General features: G+C 40.9%; 1 protein-coding gene across 7 annotated transcripts in view; it reads left to right on the top strand.

Moving 5' to 3' along the window:
• ATP9B (ATPase phospholipid transporting 9B (putative)) overlaps window positions 1-15,640 on the top strand; it is a 217,807-nt gene that overhangs the window by 99,033 nt on the left and 103,134 nt on the right. For all 7 annotated transcript variants that reach the window (XM_060029250.1, XM_060029254.1, XM_060029251.1 and 4 more), the window contains one exon: window positions 6,150-6,226. In XM_060029250.1, the coding sequence (XP_059885233.1) occupies window positions 6,150-6,226 (77 nt within the window). The remainder of the gene's footprint in view (window positions 1-6,149; window positions 6,227-15,640) is intronic.

Below are 15,640 nucleotides of genomic sequence, written 5' to 3' on the forward strand. Positions count from 1 at the left end.
CCTTTTCCATTTCTAATTTTATTTTATTTTTTTTAATTAATTAATTTATTTGTTTTTGGCTGTGTTGGGTCTTCGTTTCTGTGCGAGGGCTTTCTCTAGTTGCGACAAGTGGGGGCCACTCTTCATCGCGGTGCACGGGCCTCTCACTATCGCGGCCTCTCTTGTTGCGGAGCACAGGCTCCAGACGCGCAGGCTCAGCAGTTTTGGCTCACGGGCCTAGTTGCTCCACGGCATGTGGGATCTTCCCAGACCAGGGCTGAAACCAGTGTCCTGTGCATTGGCAGGCAGACTCTCAACCACTGCACCACCAGGGAAGCCCCTCTAATTTTATTGATTTGAGTCCTCTCTTTTTCTTGATGAGTCTGGCTAAAGGTTTATCAATTTTGTTTATCTTCTCAAAGAACCAACTTTTAGTTTTATTGATCTTTGCTATTGTTTTCTTTGTTTCTATTTCATTTATTTCTGCTCTGATATTTATGATTTCTTTCCTTCTACTAACTTTGGGTTTTGTTTGTTCTTCTTTCTCTAGCTCCTTTAGGTGTAAGTTTAGATTGTTTATTTGAGATTTTTCTTGTTTCTTGAGATAGGCTTGTATTGGTATAAACTTCCCTCTTAGAACTGCTTTTGCTGCATCCCATAGGCTTTGGATCATTGTATTTTCATTGTCATTTGTCTCTAGGTATTTTTTGATTTCCTCTTTGATTTCTTCAGTGATCTTTTCGTTATTTAGTAACGTGTTGCTTAGCCTCCGTGTGTTTGTGTTTTTTACGGTTTTTTCCCTGTAATTGATTTCTAATCTCATAGTGTTGTGGTAGGAAAAGATGCTTGATATGATTTCACTTTTCTTAAATTTACCGAGGCTTGATTTGTGACCCAAGATGTGATCTATCCTAGAGAGAGTTCTGTGTGCACTTGAGAAAAAAGTGTAATCTGCTATTTTTGGATGGAATGTCCTTTAAATATCAATTAAATCTATCTGGTCTACTGTGTCATTTAAAGCTTGTGTTTCCTTATTCATTTTCTGGCTGGATGATCTGTCCATTGGTGTTACTGAGCTGTTAATGTCCCCCACTATTGTGTTACTGTCGATTTCCTCTTTTATAGCTGTTAGCAGTTGCCGTATGTATTGAGGTGCTCCTGTATTGGGTACATATATATTTGTTATATCTTCTTCTTGGATTGATCCCTTGATCATTATGTAGTGTCCTTCCTTGTCTCTTGTAACATTCTTTATTTTAAAGTCTGTTTGATCTGATATGAGTATTGCTACTCCAGCTTTCTTTTGATTTCCATTTGCATGGAATATCTTTTTCCATCCCCTCACTTTCAGTCTGTATGTGTCCCCAGGTCTGAAGTGGGTCTCTTGCAGACAGCATATAGATGGGTCGTGTTTTTGTATCCATTCAGCGAGCCTGTGTCTTTTGGTTGGAGCATTTAATCCATTCACGTTTAAGGTAATTATCGATATGTATGTTCCTATTACCATTTTCTTAATTGTTTTGGGTTTGTTTTTGTAGGTCCTTTTCTTCTCTTGTGTTTCTCAGAGAAGTTCCTTTAGCATTTGTTGTAGAGCTGGTTTGGTGGTGCTGAATTCTCTTAGCTTTTGCTTGTCTGTAAAGCTTTTGATTTCTCCATCGAATCTGAATGAGATCCTTGCCGGGTAGAGTAATCTTGATTGCAGGTTCTTCCCTTTCATCACTTTAAATATATTGTGCCACTCCTTTCTGGCTTGTAGAGCTTCTGCTAGAAATCAGTTGTTAACCTTATGGGAGTTCCTTGTATGTTATTTGTCATTTTTCCCTTGTTGCTTTCAATAATTTTTCTTTGTCTTTAATTTTTGTCAGTTTGATTATTATGTGTCTTGGCGTGTTTCTCCTTGGGTTTATCCTGCCTGGGACTCTCTGTGCCTCCTAGACTTGGGTGGCTACTTCCTTTCCCATGTTAGGGAAGTTTTTGACTATAATCTCTTCAAATATTTTCTCGGGTCCTTTCTCTCTCTCTTCTCCTTCTGGGACCCCTATAATGTGAATGTTGTTGCATTTAATGTTGTCCCAGAGGTCTCTTAGGCTGTCTTCATTTCTTTTCATTCTTGTTTCTTTATTCTGCTCTGTGGCAGTGAACTCTACCATTCTGTCTTCCAGGTTACTTATCCGTTCTTCTGCCTCAGTTATTCTGCTATTGATTCCTTCTAGTGTAGTTTTCATTTCAGTTATTGTATTGTTTATCTCTGTTTGTTTGTTCTTTAATTATTCTAGGTGTTTGTTCTTTAATTCTTCTAGGTTTTTGTTAAACATTTCTTGCATCTTGTCTATCTTTGCCTCCATTCTGTTTCCGAGGTCCTGGATCATCTTCACTATCATTATTCTGAATTCTTTTTCTGGAAGGTTGCCTATCTCCACTTCATTTAGTTGTTTTACTGGAGTTTTATCTTGTTCCTTCATTTATCTTGTTCCTTCATTTAGTTGTTTTTTTGGAGTTTTATCTTGTTCCTTCATCTGGTACAACGTCCTCTGCCTTTTCATTTTGTCTATCTTTCTGTGAATGTGGTTTTCCTTCCACAGGCTGCAGAATTGTAGTTCTTCTTCAGAGACGAAGTTTTGCACTAGTGTTTTAACATCATTAAAAAAGCATGAAAGCAAACATAATTTTAATAGGTGGAGATTCTCTTCAGTTAGTAGATGTTGGTTTTTTGTCATGATGAATTTTTAAAATTTCTCACAATAAAAAGAGAGCGGAAGTAAGTGTAGCACACTGTCAGAGACATCAGAGAGGGCAGGCCAGTCCTTCTTGAGGTCCAGGTAAGGGCTGTGGCTCAGAAGGCCTACCATTGTTAGCAGGGTCATGTACCCAGGATTTGATTCCAGGGGTGCTGTCCTCCATGGCCTTTGACCTTCAGCACTTAGCATGTAATAGTTTATAGGAAAATACTTACAGCATACCACATTTACATACCTGGTCACAGATTTTACATTTTCTATATCTAGTTGTATCTAGGTGTTGTATCCTATTTTTTTTCATCATGTTGATATTTATTCTTTTTAATAAAGAATCAAGATTGAGTTCACTCATAAAGATATTTGAAGATTCTCTTTTTCTTTTTAAATTTATTTCATCTTTTGTTTCCTGTATGTTAGAATGTTGTTACTGATCCCCAGTACTATTGATTTTTGGCCTCTCTTCTCAAAGAGCCAGAAGCAAGCCAGGCTGGAGGCTTGAGGTATCCTAGATAATTCACTGTGCACAGTGTTTCTCTCCTGACCTTCATTCTCAGGATGACCTTGGCAAGTGGTAGCTCCTGCTTGTGAACTTCGGCAACACAGACACAAATGTAGGCATCATAACACATTTGCCGCATAGATAACCCTTTCTTATTCTTCCAGAGATAGAATTCAGTGGCCAGAGTATTGTATCTTCTGAGAGAGTATTTAGGTTGTTTAAAACAATCGTTCCACAAGTTTAAATAAAGTGCCTTTAATTTTAAATTTTGTTCAGTCATTTTTGAAATGCAAGCTTTTTCATGGATTTCAAATCTTTCAACACATGCTTAACTCTATTTCAAAGCCTATTAATGTGAGCAATTGCTAGACTCTCTATATAAGCAGCCTTCCGTATACTGAGATATGTTTGAAGTACTTTGGATTTCCAGGAGTAATACAAGGGCTCTTATCTTCTTTACACTGGATTACAAGTTGATAGGGAAAGACCAGGATTTTTAAAAATTTTATTCTTTAAAAGTTATGTGTCACTACTATATTTAAAATAGATAACTAATAAGCACCTACTGTATAGCACAGAGAACTCTACTCAGTACTCTGTAATGACTTATATGGGAAAAGAATCTAAAAAAGAATGGGTATATGTAAACGAATAACTGGTTCACTTTGCTGTACAACTGAAACTAACACATCGTAAATCAACTCTACCCCAATACAGATTAAAAAAAAAAGTTATGTGTCGATTGAATTCAAGTTGCCTCCTGGTGAAGTGAGCTCAGGCCTTCCTCCCTGGCTGTAGAAACCAAACGCATGGGAGCAAGGACTCAAGTTGACACAGACAGATAAACAGACACAAGGACTGAGGGCACCAGAGAGGGAAAAACACGACTTCCCAGGGTGCCATGCTTCTTCCCCTTGTTGGTTCAGAGAACCAGGAAACTTGCCATGTTTCAGTAATAGGTGGATATGGGAGCATTCGGATCTTAAGTTGCCGAGAGCCTGGAAGGAAGGATGAGTCCTCTAGAGTCTGCTGGACGTCTGTGCTCAGATGGGGGTCCAGGCTGAGCCCCAGAGCAGGACTGCAGGTTCTGTGCGCAGTCAGGGGTCCAGGGCTGATACTGATGGTAGAAAATACAGCAAATGAGAGTAAACTTTTGGAAAATTTATAAGAATTTGATGAAGGAATTTAATGTTAAGAAGATTGGAACATATGTTTTGTCAAATTTTTTTTGTTATTTGTTTCTCTTAATAATTTATTGATGTGATATTTTGCAAAACTAGGCCTTGTGACCAATTAGAAATTTAAAAGTAAAACCTGTACCACACATAGTTTGCAAGGCTTCTGCTTTAGAGAAAACTTAGTATCTGGGATCGGCCAGCAGGGGAACCCGTCCCACTCGGGCGTCACTCAAGGGGCTGGACCCAGAGAGCTCTGGTGCAGGGCCACAGAAGCAGCATGGAGTCTGAGAGGCAGGACCAGTGGGGGCGCTGGAGCGCGCAGCAGCCTGCAGCTCGCTGCTTCTCAAGCTTCGGTCTCATGGGGCAGTTGTTGTGGGCTGAGAAGTGGGCGACGAAACTCGGTTCCTCACTTCTGGGGTCTTGCTCCTTGATGCTCCTGATGCGCCATTTGCAGCCCAGCTCAGTGCAGGTGTCACCAGTCGCTCTCTGTGTCCTCCGTTGGTGGAGTGGAGGTCCATAGTCACATGGGGCCGCTCTGCGTTGAAGAGCGCAGTAAGTGCAAGCCTCACAGCTTCCCAGGGCACACAATTACAAAGGGGGAAAAAGAGATGCTTATTCTAAAAAAGAGCAAACATGTAACATCTGCAGCTGTCACTGCTGAGCTGTACGTACCCTGGCATCTTCTGTCTTCCTGGGCGTTCCGTGGAGGAGGCTTTTGTTGGTGTGCTGAGATGTGTGGTGCACACCTGTCATTATTATGTAGACCCGAGATCACCTCGGTCACATTTACTCCACAGGTCCTGCCTTAGGACTCACTAAATTCCACACATTACATTAATGTGACATCAAAGAGTTTTTGTTTAATTATTAGGGTTAATTCTGCAGTGGTTGTTGATTTCAGTGAGTATTATGGATATATCATCTTTCTCACCTTAATTGTGTTTCTCACCTTCAAATTGTGTGAAAATTAGAAATATAAATTATGCACAGCAGCAGTTCTAGAGGCGGACTTCCATGGTTTTTAATTTGACATTCCAGAGATGAATGCCTCTGATCTGAGCCTTTGTAATGTATAGATCGTTCTAGGGGTATTTTACTGTTCTTTTATCTTAAGTTTGATAGACCGCAAAATTATCATTTCTTCTTAACATGTACAATTAGAAAACCAAACTTTCAGGAGACAGGAATAAAAGAGACATAACATATAAATTCAAAATCAAATATTGTCTTTATAATACTCCTCTTACTGTTTTCATTGTCTGTGTCCTGAAATGTGAGCAGAGGCTCTTGTGCCTGGTTGTCCTGCATCTTTACAGTGAAAGGATGCTCTCAGACTCCTGTTCAGAGAAACTGCCCCCCCCACCGGTACCATCTTGTTTGGGATCGCATGAATTGATCAGTTAGAATGTAAGCTCTCTTAATGTAGCTTCAGTGTTAGAGTTACCATTTTAATAGGCATTAATGAGTGAACAGTGTCACGCTCTCTATTGCCAGTGAAAAGAATATTAGTACATTTTCTAATGTTTTGTGTAGGTAAATTAGTATCACTTAAGAAATCATTTGAGTTTTTCAAAGTTTATTTTTAAAGTTGAGATTAGATTTTCTAGAACTACTGAAATTAAATATGCTGTTGGATAAATCTGTATAAAATCAAATGGTGTCATAATATTTTCCATCAAAACGATTAATTAGCAAGTGTTACTTCTGTGCATATCCTTCAAGTTTATCTGTAAGGACCACTTTTGTGTTTTGCAGGTACTATAATAGGTGTTGTCATTTATACTGGAAAAGAGACTCGAAGTGTAATGAACACATCCAATCCAAAAAGTAAGGTAGGCTCGCTTGAGGACCGACTGCTTGACGGAACTCACCTCCTCCTTTCAGTGAGAGAGCACGTGTAGTTCTGAGTAGCTTGTTTGTGAAACAGAGTTTCAAAATGTTGGTGATTCAGGATATGAATTCTCTGTGTTTGTGTAACAGCATGCTCGTGTAGAAGAATTTTCAAAACTATTTTTTCGTGGTTAATCAGAGTTTTATATGTCTCTTAAATTTTCATTGTTGTATATATAATTTGCCCATAATTTAACAGTTAATTGTGGGTCTTTTAATTTCTCCTCAATCTATTTATTTTATAATTTGCACTCTATTTTTATGTTGATGATTCTTTTTTAAAATAAAGGAATCTGTATTAATGTTTTTATGGTATGTAATTTGACAGTGTTTTATTGTTAAACCAGTTTTATTTGTTATTTCCATTTCAGAAGAAGCATATTGAAAACCAGATTTTAGTTTTTAGACTGCTTGATTATATTCCTAAATTAATTATATTCCTGTTACAGTCCTAAAATTGTTATTTATGCAGTCACGGTGTGTGTAAGTTAAATCATAACAAAAGGTTAGTTTGAATTCTCAGTAGTTATGATTTGAACAACACATTTTGTATCCAGTCATAATATGTGGTAATGTCTACTGAATGAGAAGCTCTTTCTAACTGTGCATTTTACTCACTTTTCTTTGAAATATAATGTGTGTGTATCTAAGTAGAACAAAAAAATCCTCTCATGGAGTCACACCTTGCTTTGTGAGTAATTCATAGGACAGGTTGTCTTCTGCAGGAAATTTTATAACAAAGCAATAGAAATGAAATAATTCTTTGAAAGATATCTTTTAGGGCAAGATGTGTTTCATTTTTTCAGCTAAATACCATTTTAAAAAATAGTTAACCCTTCAGAAACTAGGGACGCATCACTGACGCTGTGAATGCCTGGACCTGCGTGCAGTGCAGCCGACTGTGCTTCCCGTGTGGAGCGCATCCCCAGCTGCCTCCCAGGGCTGCGTCTGGTGACACTTTATATTCCTGTATTTGTTAGGGCTCCAGATGTCTGTGGGTGACATGTTTACAGAAGTCAAAGAAAAATGTTGTGCTACTATTATTTTAGTATAAATTCTGATTTTGATAATGGGGGAAAAATTCTCTGTCGATTTATATATATATATATATAAAACTTGGCTTTAATTTGAGTAAATCAAATATACCCCAGTCAGTAATTCTACAGTAGAGTTGAATTATTTAAAAATAAATTACTAAACTAATGGCAAGAGTTAGAATCGCATACATAGTTATGTGTGTTTTCTGGCAAGTACGGTGTTTTTCTTTAGTAAGCAAAACTTGGACGTCTAGTAACACATATATGATTTCTGGGGGGTTTTCCTTAATCATTTTACTTTTACACTTATGATGGTATTTGAGGGTAAATTTAATTTTAACTATTAAGTTTAAAATCTGAAAACTTTGTAATCCAACTTCTTTTCTTGTTCTCCCTTTCCCTTCTGTGCCGCTCACTTGCTGTCACTTTCTCACCGTCTGTCTACACACAGCCACTTCTTTCCTCTGGGCACCTTCGGTTTTGGCTCACGTGCTTGTTCCCTTGGGTGTTGATCCAGAGTTACTTAGGTGACCTTTCCCAGGTTTCTGACCGCAGTGAAGAACTCTGGCGCTGGAGGTTGACCAGCCTGGGTTAGAGTCTGGGTGTTGCACTGACCAGCTCTTTGACTGTGGGCAAGCGGCTTAATTCTGTGCCTTATTACTCGGTAAATGCTACCTATCACCGTTACCTTTCTACAAAGTGAAATGTGAAATATGAATGAGTGCCGTGGTTTTTCAACCCCACCCTCGTTGTCACTCAAGACACACTCCCTGAGTAGTGCCCAGGCCCTGAGCGGCTTCAGAGCTGCCCGCCTTTCAGGCCCTCCCCTCCGCCCTCCCCTCTGCCCTCCCCTCCACCCTCCCCTCCGCCCTCCCCCCTGCCCTCCCCTCCCCCCTCCCCCCACCCTCCCCCCTGCCCTCCCCTCCGCCCTCCTGCACCCCCTCTTCCTCCTCGTCCTCTCAGCCTCCCTTCCTCCTTCCCGGTTTAGACAGCCTTCCCAGTTTCCTTGCGTTAGCAAAATCTCTCTTACAACAGGAAGAACTCCTTTGGCGTCTTGCAGGATTGGGCTCGGATCTTTGCTCTGCCGCTTGACAGCCTCACGTGGGGAGCAGACGTGCTCTTTCTGGGGCCGAACCTTTCTGGGGCTTGATCAGCGTTTGCTGCTCCCCTTCTGGCTGAAAGCCCTAGGGAAGCTCTCACACAGGCAGGCACTGATCTGAGCACTTTATGTCCATTGTGCCGTGAGTCTGCATGGCAGCCCCCGGAGGAGCCGGAGCCGGCTGCTTTCAGAGCAGGGCGACTGCAGCTCAGGGGGCAGCCTCGTCTGCGTGGGGCTGCCACTCCCTCAGGGCACTGCGGGTGGCAGAGCTCCAGCCTGAAAACCTTCTTGTAAATCAAGGGATCATCTTAGGAGAGAGAGAAAATCTCTCAATGCGCATATGTCATTAAATCTTCCTAAGTGTTAAATGCCGGATTTATAAGAGCAAAATTCAGGAAAAGGTTGCAAGCATGCTACAGTGGACAAAAAGCAGCAGATGTAATTTATCTAGGGCAAGTATTGATATGTGCTGAAAGAAAAGAATGCGTGATGTTTGAATCCTAAACAGAGGGAAGACAGAAATTATGTTCGCTGTTTGTAAGACGTTATTATCTGCAGACGACATCTCAGTGTTCTTCTGTAGCTTACTAAACCAGCAAACTTCTGGATTTCACAGAAGGCTAGTGGAAACAAAAAGCAAACATTTAAAATGCTTTGAATCATTTGCCTGAGTTTCATTGGATTTCTTTGGGGAAGCCACACTGTTCCTAACCCTCCATTCTGAGCGCTGCCCTATGCGTGGAATGCCTGTGGGGATAGAGTGTCAGGTGAAACAGCCCTGGAAGCACAGTGGCGCACACACCAGAGGTTCCTTCTCTCCTCGTGTACATGTCTGAGATGTGGGCAGGCGCTCTGCTCGGCACCATTCCGCGGGGGCCCCTCCTGGAAGCACGCCTTGGTGACCGTGGGGATAAGAAGAAACTGGCGTGGCAGGTTACACACGCCTCCGCGCTCAGCCGGTCAGCGGTGTGGGCGTGTTTCCTTGGCCAGAGCACTTGAATGGCTTCACCGAAGTTGGAGGAATTAGGGACGTACAGTCCTACCCCAGCCGTGGAGGAGGGAGAATTGGGGATGTTTAATGACAAGCACTGCTGACCACCCGCAGTGCGCTTATGGGTGAGAGTTTCCAGCTTTTCACAGAGAGTTAAAAAACAAGGAGCAACCTCGTAGAGCCCTAAAAGTGCCAGCAGCTAGGGTGAAGCAGGGAAGGGTAGCCAGGGAGGAAGGCTGAGAGGACAGCACTTGCAGAGTGGCCGGCAGTTGGCAGCGGGCCATGTGGCGGAGGCCCCGGAGGTGAAGGGCTGAAGGGTCCGCGGACTAAGCACATAGAAGTCGTGGTGAAGTGAAAAGCTCGGGTGGAGGGCAGATGCAGGGGCAGGTAGAAGCCTCCGAAGGAGGGCTCTCGGCCATGGCTGAGCAGGGGAGGCCGGACACGCTTTGAGGCAGGGCCCAGAGCACCAGAGAAGCCGTGGTGGTAAGAACTGACTGATGCTGCCCTGGGGAAAGGATTTTATTGATTTTGTTTCTGGTGAGAAAACCAATATCAAAAAACTACTGATGCTTCCAGTAAAAGAAGAGAGGGTCTTAGTTTATAAAGAGGAAAAATATTCTTTGGAAGAATAAGTTTCATAGGCATCTAATAATAACTTAAATATATAAATACAAAATTACTTAAAAGGGAAATTATATACTGTTATATGGAAAACAGCTACCATAGAAAATATGATGTGGCCTCTTTGATTTTGCAGAAAATATTTACGCTCACAGACGTAGAAAACTTACAGTTACCAAGGGGAACGAGGGGAGGGGAGGGATAAAGTAGGAGTTTGGGATTGACATACATACACTACTGTGTATAAAATAGAGAACCAACAAGGACCTACTGTATCGCACAGGGGGCTGTACTCAATATTTTGTAATAACCTATAAGGGAAAAGAACCTGAAAAACAATAGATATATGTGTATAACTGAATCACTGTGCTGTACACCTAAAACTAACACGAACTTGTAAATCAACTATACTTCAAAAAAATAAAGTAAGAAAAATAAGAATAAAGAAAGAAAAGATTTACAGTCATCTGTTAATCAGCCAGTATCTTCCCCCCTCCCCCGCCCTTACTCCATATTTCACTATGGGGTATACAGCAGCATCATGCAGATCTGTAAATTGCTGTAAGTTCCTAGGATGGAAAACGCTACAGTTAAAGCAGTGCTAATTTAAGGGAAAAAAAGTTAGTGATAATAACAATAATTGATGTAGTGAAATTAATGCAGAACATGGTAAGAATTTGAGACAGTTCCTAAAAGCATTGAGAAAGATTATAGCCTAACAATTTAGGCTCATAAACTATTGGGCAGTGTTAGGGCCCCAGCTGAATCTTAAATTTCTCATGGAGCCAGTAATGAGTATGTGGCTTTCTCAGGCTGCTGTTCAGGAGCCCCCAGGCAGAAGTGAAGAAATGGCTGGTCTAAAGTTCCAGGTTGTGGGGTGGGAGGGTCAGAGGAACTGCCCACAGATGCCCCCGGGAGACACAGGGGCCCTGCAGGTTATGCCACTGGACTTCATAGCGTTCTTAGTACTCACGCCCGCTCGCAGGGCCCCCTTCCCCTGTCCTGCGCACAAGTTCGCATCTTTGGTGGCGGCTGTTCCGAAGAGCCGTCTCCCTCTGACATTACCACGGCCGCCTCTGCTGCCCTAGGAACGTGAGTGTCACTTCCCTGTTGAGGCTGGGGCTACTTGTGGACCAGCCTGGGCACGTTGTAAAATGTCGTCCTTGGGTTGAGCAGATGGCTGTTAGCTAAGCTGACCAGTTCGTATTGGTTGTTTCATAAAATGTATCTTAAAAATTACCTACTCAGCTAGTGTCCGAAGCCCGTTTTGGGCCACTCTCCTGTTTGTCATCGTTTTGTCCGTCTTGCTCTTCTCTAGCTGCTCTTTTAAAGACAACTTCAGACAGAAAAGGAAGGAGAAAAGTATGATCACTCATATACCCTGAACCAGGTTTAACACAAATTCCCTACTAGTTTCATCTTTTTCTGTGGTTACAGATGTCATGCCACTTTATCCCAAGTGTGCATTCTTAAAAAATAGAAAGTCTGGGACTTTCTGTAGCTGTGCCTCAGCCCCGTCTTACTCTGTGGCTCCTGACCTGCACAGCCCAGTTGAGTGGCCCTGGGTTGGCGACATCAGCTTCACATCTGGGGCACTGATTCGACCCCCTAGAGTTCCTCCCCTCAGACTTCCTGAATCCGAACCTCTGGGGGTTCTGACACACACTAGAGACTGAAAGCTACTGTCCCCTCGGTGGACACCGCAGTCGGAGATACACAGAGAATCCTGCAAAATTGATCACACTGTAACTGAATTCTATGACTGTGACAGATGTCCCACTTGAATTCATCCTTTTAGAATGGCCTTGAAGTTTGTTCTGGAAATCCAACTTGCTAATTTTATGTAATCAGCATATACAGTTTTACCCGTATTACAGGAGCTTATTAGAATACTTTTTAAAATGTAGCATGTTTTATCCAGACATGGAGATTAGGAATAAATCCTAAAATGTTGTTAGGTGGAGGAAAGTTCTAAAGTGTTGAGAAATTCCTAAAGCTCCTTCTCAGGGTTAGAATGTGCCCCTCATAGTGTTAACTGAGGCAGGTGTAAAGCAGGGATTGGGGTCTACTCAAAGTTTGAAAATTGTATTTTAAAACTTTGAACAGATCAAAAGTTTTTATTACTTAGCCATTACTTTTACAATAATATTTGGTGAAAGTTTAACTTACAAGGACTACAACTTGAGTAATGGGTTGTTTTATAAAACCTAGCTTCGGATATATTTAATAAGATGATACTTGATTACATTTAAGAGGGAACAAATTCTTACAGGAGGTTAAGAAAAATCAATTGTGACAGGTTGCCATTTTCATGCCATTCATAATAATAAGTTGCTCAGAGCAAAAACAGCAAGGATGAAATGATAATACAAAGTGCTTCCAGCAGTTACTGTAATCCCTTGGGCATATTGATTTGTGTTTCTAATAAAAAAGAAGCTTTCAAATGTCTCATTGACAGACAGACAGGTGATACGTGCCATTATGTGAATTAGAGCCGCTTCTTGTTATCTGAATGGTTGTAAAGGCATTTTCAGATAATAGAGCAAAATAGAATCAGCTATGGTGTACTTGGCAAGTTGAAATATCAAGGCTGTTTGGAGAATAGCTCTTTTATTTTAAAAAGGGCAGTTTATTAATATTTTAAAAGTCGTGTTGATTTATATTAAAATTTTACAGTAGAAAGATGTATTATTCTCTCTTCTTGTGGTTGCATACCATCATCGCAGCCCTTAATATTTTTAATAGTTGCCTTCTTGAGTAACAAAATATTCTTGAATTTAAATACTTGTTTAAAGATGGGATCATGTGGTTCACAAAAGAGCTATATGTTGTGGAATATGGTATTACAGTCAATCTACATAGATAGATAGACTTCGGAATGCTTTTTTGATAACTGTTATTAATATTAACAAATCATAGTGTTTCAGAGCCTCACCGGGAAGAGATTAACTAGAGAAACAAGCCCCAGTAAAGTCACTCAGTGGCACGTAGACAAGGCCCAGTGTGGCTCTCGGGGTTGTGACAGCACACACACTGCCTCACTGCACTTGTTCAGCTGTACACTTTGATATTACAGCTGCTCACAATTAAAAGTCGTGTTTCTTCATGAGCAGTGTGAATATAAATAAACTTATAATTTCAGGAAAGCAATAAAGAGGCAAGATGCTGAATGGAGAAGCAGTGCTAATGCTAACCTCTGGGACGTGATGCTCTATCAGAGTACATGGCAAATATCTCAACCGGAAAACTTGGATTCAGCCCCTCATTCCTTTTAAATATGAATTTGATTATAAAGCAGGTGTTCTAAATAGGAAACACAGCATATTTGTTATTTAAAGTAAATACTTTGTATCACTAAAAAGACTTAGTTTTACATAAATTTCTGAATGAGAAGGGCTTACTCATCACCTGTATATAAAATAAGAACTAATTGATTGTATTTCATCATTTCTGAGCAGTACAGCTAAATTCCCTATAATCAAATTCTTAACAGAGAAGTATAACTTATTCAAGAAGCAATTAAGTATTTTGCTTTTGTTTTTTGAAATCTTTGATTCCTTATCCTGAGGCCATAATAACTGTTAGAAATTAGTGGAACTTGTGATGACTTATTTATCATGACATTTCCATCTTAAGTTATATATGCTCACAAAACTAAGTATTTATCACTCCCAGGAAGCATTTTTGATGAAAGCCTTTCTGAATGGGTGAGAATATGGTCTGAAATGTCTAGTGAGGTTGAAAATGAGAAGGTTTCAGAACTTCTGTATGAACTAGAGTGGATGGATGATTATGCTGTCAGCGAAGACACAAGAGGAGGATCATGAGATTTTCCTGTTGTTTTCAGATTCTCTCAGTAACTATCACCTTCCCAGGCAGGCTGCAAGCCACCAGGCCCTGGTGGGTACGCGTGGTGTCGATGTCCTAGGTTATTATGCAGAACGGGTCCCTTCATGGTCACCGTGAAGAGAAATAGGTTGTGTGCATGGCCGGGGTTCAGAAGCAGACTTGGGGAAAATGCCAAGCCTGAGGTCAGCTGGAAGGGAAGGTCGCTCGGTTTTCTTGCTGTGCCCTGGGAAGGCCTGGGACGGGCAGGACTCTTCGGCCCCCACTGTGGTTCCTCCTTGAGAGGTCAGGGGAAAACCAACGTCACTGCACCTGGCAGGCTGTGCAGGGTGCTTGTCCTTGGGGCTGCCGCTGGTGAGGACATCAGTGGGGGCGTGGGAGGCTGAGGTCAAGGCCAGCCCTTCCCCGCCCGCCTGCTGGCTCCTTGGGCCGGGAGCCCCCATTCCGCGGCCGCCGCCTGCGGCCACAGCGACACTGGTCTGGTGCCCTCTCCGAAGGCAGGCCCGGGACCGGCACCCTTTCGTGGTCGTGGCATCAGTTGGTGTCTCAGCCTCTGGCACGGTGATGACACATGTGTTGAGTGATCATGTTACTTTTCTTAGGAGTAGTCCATGGTTTTTCCCCTCCACAGTTACCTTTTTCTAAGCAGTAATTTAAAAAGAAGTATATTCCTCAGAAACAAATCTTAACACATCTGGTTTCAACTTAGTTGTCTTTTCATACGTCTGAAAATATATTCTGGATACTAATTGTTTTTTTAATATGAGTTGTCAACAGTTAGAGTAGCAACTGGACCAAACTTTCTTTTTTAAAACCTCATTAACTAAAACATGTATATAATACATTTAACATGAAATTAAATAGCTTTCTTTTCCCCTATGGAATTAGCATTGTCAGCTAATAATTACCTTTTGCAAAACTTTAAAATATATCATGTGAGTTTGAGTTTTCCCACTATAATAAGCTCTTAACTGCATGAGATTTCTTTTTGAGGGACAGTTATCCATATCAAACATTTCTGAAAGTCTTGTGTTTTGTTTTTTTTTTAAGTTTTTATTGGAGTATAGTTGATTTACAGTGTTGTGTTAGTTTCAGTTGTACAGTGAAGTGAACCAGTTATACATATACATATATCCACTCTTTTAGATTCTTTTCCCATATAGGCCATTACAGAGTATTGAGTAGAGTTCCTTGTGCAATAGGAACAAGTAGGTCCTTATTAGTTATCTATTTTATATAGAGTAGTGTGTATGTGTGTCAGTCCCAATCTCCCAATTTATCCCTCCCCCGACTTTCCTCCCTGGTAACCGTAAGTTTGTTTTCTACATCTGTGACTCTTTCTGTTTTGTAAATAAGTTCATTTGTACGCTTTTTTTAGATTCCACATATAAGCGATATCATAGGATATTTGTCTTTCTCTGACTTACTTCATTCACTCAGTATGGGTTCTTTTTAAACTGCTTAATACCATCAGAATCAAATATTTTTTCAAGGCCTTGAAGTAAGAAGGAAATTTTTTGAGCTCTCTTATTTGAACAAAGTTAGAACACAAAACTTCTATGGGATAAATTACCACAATGTAATAAATGTTAATTTATCTATGGGATAAATTAATTACAATGTAAATTGGTGTGCCAGTGTATTTTCAAGAGACAATAGGAAAATGAGCCCAAAACATATTAGTGAAGGTTAATTAGTCCCCCCCACCAGTGAGCAGAGCCTTCTAATTAGAAGGCTTCAGTAAAATATATTAGTTCAAATA

Source organism: Delphinus delphis, chromosome 13, assembly GCF_949987515.2.
Source record: "Delphinus delphis chromosome 13, mDelDel1.2, whole genome shotgun sequence".
Taxonomy (NCBI): domain Eukaryota; kingdom Metazoa; phylum Chordata; class Mammalia; order Artiodactyla; family Delphinidae; genus Delphinus; species Delphinus delphis.